Source organism: Crassostrea angulata, chromosome 8, assembly GCF_025612915.1.
Source record: "Crassostrea angulata isolate pt1a10 chromosome 8, ASM2561291v2, whole genome shotgun sequence".
NCBI lineage: Eukaryota > Metazoa > Mollusca > Bivalvia > Ostreida > Ostreidae > Magallana > Magallana angulata.
In genome coordinates this window covers 10,278,965-10,285,962 of record NC_069118.1, presented here as the reverse complement: position 1 = coordinate 10,285,962, position 6,998 = coordinate 10,278,965, and the positions used below count along the sequence as shown (strand labels likewise).

The window sequence follows — 6,998 nt, the reverse complement described above, 5'->3', positions numbered from 1 at the left end:
TGTTGTCATATACATGTACGATTCAATACATGTAATTTACATTATATTAACATAACACTGAACAAATACTAAAATAATTATCATCACAATATCTTTGAAATGTTTTTCCCTTTAGCTGCTGGACCACTGATGATTCTTTTTGGCAGAGCTTTTCTTGCTATTTCCAAGTCCCTTGTAAATCGCAATGCTGCGACATATTGAATAATATGGTTAATGGGCAAACGAGGCACTGTTAATCTGAAAAACAAGAAATGGAAATCATAAAGACACATAACAAATATTCTGTAATAATTTATTCCTTATCTTCAAGACAAATGGAATCATTCCAACCTATGTAAACTACACAAATTTCCCGAAGTTATATTTTTGCCCCATATAATTTTTTTAACCCAAGTCATGGATGTAAACTTTAGGGCCTAGTTTAAATTGCTTCAACTGTTCACAATTGTATGAAAGTACTCCTCATCTGTAAAACAACTTTTATCCACCTGCGAGAATAATCACAGGGTTCACGAGAGCAATGTTGTCGCAAATATTTCTCACCACAAATATTTCTAGTTCTTTATATAAATTCTATTTTCCAGATGATATATACATGTACATTGAGAACAAAAATTATTCACAACAAACCAATTTACGTTTGGTGGATTGCTAAATCAAGTCATCGTGAATAAAAGTAAGTTAACAATTTTTAATCTGAGCCATATTTAAATTCACAGAATGCACCAATCAACATGATCAAGGCATGTTCATTGTGAATGAATATCGAAGATTTTTCTAACGACTTACATGTATAAAGAAATAGAACTGTTTAAACTGATATGTGAGCATGTCCTAATTTTAACGTTGGCCTTTTGCACGTGTCAAAATATGTTGGAAATGTAGAACCGGTACATGTAGAGGTGTTTATAAACACTTTTAGGGAATTTTGCATAAACATTATAGGTAATGTTAATTGTGAATAAAACACAATAATTACAAAAATTTTACATGTAACTTCATACCAAAGACTGCATTAAAATAATATGCTGCATATCATTTAAGACATACACACTTGAACTCAGACTTGGCCTCATGAAAACTGGATAGAACCAAACCATTTCACTCACTTGTCAATTAAATCTATGGGAAGTCTCCGTACTTTAATCTTTTCTTTGTAAGCTCTATGAAGCGCTAGCTTGTCTTTTGTTGTTTTGTGTATCAGGCCCGCAATGACTGGGATTCCCTCCGCTGGATGATAATATTGCTCGGCATCGGGCGACAGGTACACTAGGTCTCTCTTTGGAAACAGGTCCAGGTAACTCTTGTCTGTAAGAGTCACGGGAAGTTTACTCATGCTGCAATCTTCCGTCAACAACCTTCGCAGAGTCTTCAAGATCTCATTCTCTTCCACTGAGGGTTTCACGTTACAAAATATTACATTAAATGTCGGCATGTGGTTAAGCGCTGATCTATTGATGTCACCGATTGATAAGAATAAATGTCTGGCCACGTCGATGATTTCATTATAATACAACGTGTCGGCGTAACCCAGGTCCACCAGAATGGGGTCTTCCAGCATCGTAGCCCGAGCCACACGATTTTGAATGATTTTCTTTTCTGACATCCAGAAAAGTTCTTGAAAAAAATTGGTTGGGTCGTATTGTGGTTCTGTTTGAGGCTGCCTCTTTTGCTTCTTGGTCTCCTGTATGTCTTTCTTTACTTGAAGTAACCTGCAAATTCATGATATTTTGCTCTGAGTAGAAAATATACTGTATTCTATTGAAATTTTAATATAAAATCTTTCATCTGCATATACTTACATCTGCAGAGTATGATTCTCTCCATTTCTTAAGGAAACTTATTGTAATTCATAGCTCTATATTTACATTCAGTGTACAGTTCTTGTTATGTTTGCACTGGAAATCTGCGACGTTTAGTTTCCTGTGAATACACTCGGACTATTCATGTGCCATCAGCACAGATATATAAACGTCATCTCACATTTTGAGTACCGGTATATTGATTATTGTAAGATTAAATGAAAGGTTCAAACTTACACAACAAAATTGATATGTACTTATGAAAAATAATCACTTCACCATTTTTACTCGTTAATAGAGAGATTTTCTCTACAAAATTTCTGGCACTATATTTTTAGTGGATGAAGTGAACAAAATAACATGTTAATTCGGCTGTTCCATGTATGTTTCATATCCCTGACTAAGAGGGTATATAATTAAGTAACGCTTGGTATTTAATTTGTCTGCACAGCCTTCGTGTGTTACTTAATTGGGCATTGAATCATTATTTTTTTGAAAGATGTGGTTTCATAACTGCAATGGTGCATGCATATAAATTAAATAACACTCACTAGTCACTAGTGAGTTATGAAAATTTGCACATTGCATCAACGAAATATTTATCGGTGTTAGTATATAATATCAGGTAGTGATATGCTTTGAAGTTGCGAGGAGAGTAAGTCATGATCTTCGAGAAATACTAAAGAAAGGTTGTATTCATACGCACCAGATTTGCTGATTTTTTAATTTAAAAAATCAATGATTCAATGCTTAAATATAATTTTGCTTCAATCAGAGCATCTTAATAGTTTTTTCCAAACAAATATATGACTAACAAAAACATACAAACCATATTTTTAAAAAAGTAGTACATGAACAAGTACATTGTCAATACTATATTTCTGCAAAAAAAAATTTCAATGGGAAATCTAAAGCTCATATTGTTTTATACTAATTAACTTGAAGTAAAGCCTTTAAACAAATGAAGATTTGTACAAAATCTCGTTGAAATTTGAAATTGGTACTGTGGTTGTAGAAAATAAGATAAAGGGTTAAAACTAAGAGACAATACCATGTAATGCTGACTGCATAATTAAGACTTTAAGAAATTTTTATTACAAAACTAATTCTTGAGCTTTCAGCGGAAGAAAGCCAATACAGTAATTTTTTTTGTCCTCCTTTTAACTAACCTTAAATGCTTTTCTCTCCCTTTTCTTGAATCATAATTCATATGAATTAACCATTCTTGATCTGTCAGTTCTGGCATCTAAAAATTAGAAAAACCTGATTAAACCGTAATTTCGTCTTTAACATCATATTATTGAAAGTTATTCTCATTTCCGAGCTGTCTTGCAAACATTTTAATATAGGAAACATGAGTTTGCGATTATGTCAATACATGTATCACATATCAGTTAATATTTTCATGTTGAAACAAAGGAGCTTGAACTTTCAGCTCAGGTGAGCTAGAATTATTGGACTTACGTTTGCAATATTGCTTTTGCAGAGTTTGACATACTCTGCTTGTATCATCACCAGGTGGGCTTTCTCTTCAGGGCTTGCATATTTACAAAAGTCATCCATACTCTTAATCTTTTCATTGGGATAGTAGATACCTCTTCTTTCCACAGACAGTCTTGAGGTTGAAGAAAACTTTCTATTTGTTCTCCTGTGAATCCTCAATGACCTACAAAGATAAAGTTTTGACCATTATGTAAAGGAGAATTAAAAAATTAAACAATTGTAAACTCTTTGCACTCGAATGTAATTATGGCAGTATAGCCCTCAAATATCTTGAAAAGAGAAAATTTTCAGTGAATTAATGACTAATTCATTTTTAATAAGTTGTGGAGCTACATGGGTTATAGAAAACATTTTTATCTGTATTGCCCAAAACCTTTATATACTAGTGCGTATAATTAAATTTTATGGTAAAATTTTAAGGCCTATAAAAAACTTATGTGTTTATAGGGTAACACTGATGAAAAAATTAGGTTTGGTAGGTAGGGATTTTTTTTATCATATTTTTTCAGCGTGAATCCAAAGAATGTTTGAGTCATATTTAAAAACGGGTTTTTAATAGAAATAATACAAAAATCACAATCGGATAAAAACAGACCTCTAAAAATGGTAGGATCAGGGCATTTTTATTTTTTGAAGGATAGGTCGGGTTACCCTAAACACACAACTTTTTTTTTAGGCCTAATTAATCTGTGTAACATTATCTAAACCTTCTAAATGATGGCCAAATATGTAAAATCCTCTCCCTGGTTGATTAAAAAGATATTTAATATTTCATAGCTCATTACCTACAGACCAATGTAAGAGATTGACTTTTGAATATTGTATATATCCAGTGCATGTATCTCTTGATCGAGGCCTGGTAAACAATTCATCAATTTTAAATTGATTTGATGCATGGAAGTGATAGTTACAATACAGCATACTGACCAGAAGTTCATGGTCCTAAAGCTCTAGCTTTGAAAAGCTGTTTTTAAAATTTTTCAATCAAAAGTCAACTGTAAACTTGTCATTAAATGTTACTGACCTTGCCATTGCTCTAAAGGACCACATCTTTCTCTGAGAAGAATTCCTTTAACATTTCATCTGCATCAACCTTCACATAAAAACAAATCCTTTAATTAGCTATTTAGTATTAAATCAATGCATTCCACTCCGAAAACATATTGTGGTTTGTAATTTATTGCCAGTTTTCCCTTTCAAATATATTGAATGGGAGATATATATATAACCATCTTAACAAAACCTTGGACTTTTGGTAAAGGATGTATATAACTATCTTTTTCTTCAATCAAAGCAAGTTAAAATTTAAAAATGACAATGGCTTCAACTGAAATATGCACAGATTTCGTAGTCTTACTTAGTTCAAATCTTGTTGATTTCAAAAAGCCATGACTTAGTGGCCTACAATGAAATAAACAGGCCTACGTCACATTGCTGTTTGACGCAAATACCACAGTCCAACTGTCCAAGCTCTTGTTAACATGGCTCTAATAATGGACCAGACCACGATTCAAACAGGGGCCTCCTGAAATAATTAAATTATTTGGACAGTGTTATAGCGAGCGCAGCTCGCCAGCGCGCAGCGCCGGCGCGAAGCAAGCTCTACCGGCAAGGCGTGTGTGAATAGAAAATTCGGACTAGTTGCACATTCATTCAACGGATTTTTTTGGCGTCAGTAAATCAGACCAGTAATGCATCGTTTTAATCGTCCCAGTAGTTCCCTGTTATCATGGCAATTTTTATCACTTCACACTCTCACGAGAATCAGCAAGACATTTAGAAAGTAAAAACAATAACGATGTAAGCGACATACAGTCAATGTTACCTCTAAAGTTCACCTCAGTACACTTTCAATCAAAAATAATCGTGTGACGTCACAAACGTTTACACATTGATCCGATATATTTTTTCGGAGTCAGTAAATTTTGACCCACAATTCATAGTACCAATGGTTTCCAACCTCACGTTCCAACATCACGTTCTCCCGAGAATCAAAGTAAAACCTTTGAAAAGCTTATAAGATGTGTAATTTTAAGAACATCATGCTTTTTAAGTAAATAAAACAGTATACTTCGCATACTTTTATTTCTCAGGGGAGTTTTAAAGAGTAAGACGACACTTAACCAACGTCAGCTTTGACGTCACAATAAGCACTGATAAGGGGAAATTACTCTAATTGAAATTATTGTAAATCTGCTAAAATGACCAAAATCCTCTCAAAATCTTGCAAAGGCTAAGATAAAGAACAGCTGACGAATAAGGACATTTCTTCAGATACAGGAAACAGTTGTAAATTGCACTAATTTGGATGAATGCTCACAAATATTTTATTCACTATAATTACGGTAATTTCCTGAAACGTAACGTTATACGTAGCAGCGCCTTTTTTTAAAGGGGGTGGGTGGATGGATGGCAGCCTCATCTAAAAAATCTTTGCAAGCAAAAAGAAAAATAAATCATGAAAATTCTAATCCTTCAGCCCTTTAGCAGTTCAATGGTTTCTTTATTTTCACTTCCATTTATTACATGCAGGGGGGGGGGGGGGACAACACCATGTTCTTTTAACATGATAAGCAAATATTTTTAAGCGTAAATTAAAAATAAAATTAAACATTAATTATTTTTTTTTTTAAGTGGAGGGTCAAATCCATGGTAAGTCGATTTTCTATGTATAAATTGACAAAAATGAAAAAAAATTTAGCATGGGGGGAGCTCTATGATGAGTCAAGTTTTATATTTAAGTTTAAGAAAAAATGTCTACTGCAAAAAAAAGGGGGAAATCAATCAATCAATCATAATCACAATCACTTTAACAGAGGAGATGCAGTGCAATGAATATTTATGTATTAAAATCTTTATTATTTAACAACATTGCATCTGAGGTTAAACTATTGTTCTACATATAAATAAATAAATTATAACAAATCTTATAAACTATGAATAATGAAAATTTACTGAAAAATAGGTATGTTTTATTTTTTGGCATTCAAATTTCACGTTGTTAATTTTATTTTATTAATTTATTATAATTCATTGTTTGATCACATGCTGTGCTCGCCCCAACGGTCGCACCGTAAAACATATTAAAATATCCTGACTCTTATCCCTACTCTTATTTAATGACATCTCCCTCAGACATGTGATAAACATAGAAATGATGGATAAAGTCCGAGGAATTTCGGATTACTACATCATGTAAATACCGATGTTAATGGAATCGACAATCACTGTGAGCAGTTTCAATGCTCATTTGCTTGAACAGGAAGTCTGATACATCCAAAATCAACAATCAAATCCACTGTCAGTTTGATCAATCAATGTTTGAAGACTGTTGAAGGGAGACTGTTGACATTTTCACCTCATGCTCACGTGTAGCATAGCGAGAAAATTCGAGCTCAGATACGAGGAGGAATCATGACAACTCGCCCCCAGGACAAGTCGCCCCCCAAAAAACCGAAGACAGCTCGCCCCAAATTTAGGACAACTCGCCACCACTCAAGACAGCTCGCCCCCAACATAAAGATAACTTGCTCCCAGTATTTTTGTTCGTATTACGACAAAATCTATAACGAAAATAATATCTATAATATAATAGGGTTACTGTCGTATCGCCCCAAAGCCAAAGCGCCCCATGCACGAGCGCCGCAAATTTTTTTTGGGAGCGCCACAATTACCACTCGGCACACCTCGGCC

General features: G+C 33.7%; 1 protein-coding gene across 2 annotated transcripts; it reads right to left on the bottom strand.

Annotated features, from left to right (window-relative positions):
* On the bottom strand, nt 1-6,721 carry LOC128157905 (tRNA methyltransferase 10 homolog C-like). 2 transcript variants are annotated; one of them, XM_052820561.1, is made up of 6 exons: nt 6,509-6,720; nt 4,330-4,398; nt 3,267-3,468; nt 2,972-3,048; nt 1,110-1,712; nt 1-237 (listed from the first exon to the last, which is right to left on the bottom strand). In XM_052820561.1, the coding sequence occupies exons 2-6, from the start codon at nt 4,353-4,355 to the stop codon at nt 84-86; spliced, it is 1,062 nt and encodes a 353-aa protein (XP_052676521.1). In that variant the 5' UTR covers nt 4,356-4,398; nt 6,509-6,720; the 3' UTR covers nt 1-83. The 2 variants fall into 2 exon arrangements, 1 of the variants encoding a protein (XP_052676521.1); XR_008239883.1 differs by having other exon boundaries at nt 127-237; nt 1,055-1,712; nt 6,509-6,721.
* Nucleotides 6,722-6,998: the final 277 nt, after the last annotated feature.

Excerpts from the sequence above, each read along its gene's own strand:
- LOC128157905 (XM_052820561.1), bottom strand. The coding sequence starts at position 4,355 with ATGTGGTCCTTTAGAGCAATGGCAAG. Across the intron at positions 3,469-4,329 it reads TCCTTTAGAGCAATGGCAAG|GTCATTGAGGATTCACAGGA; the intron begins GTCAGTAACATT and ends TTATCTTTGTAG. Across the intron at positions 238-1,109 it reads CCCATAGATTTAATTGACAA|ATTAACAGTGCCTCGTTTGC; the intron begins GTGAGTGAAATG and ends CTTGTTTTTCAG.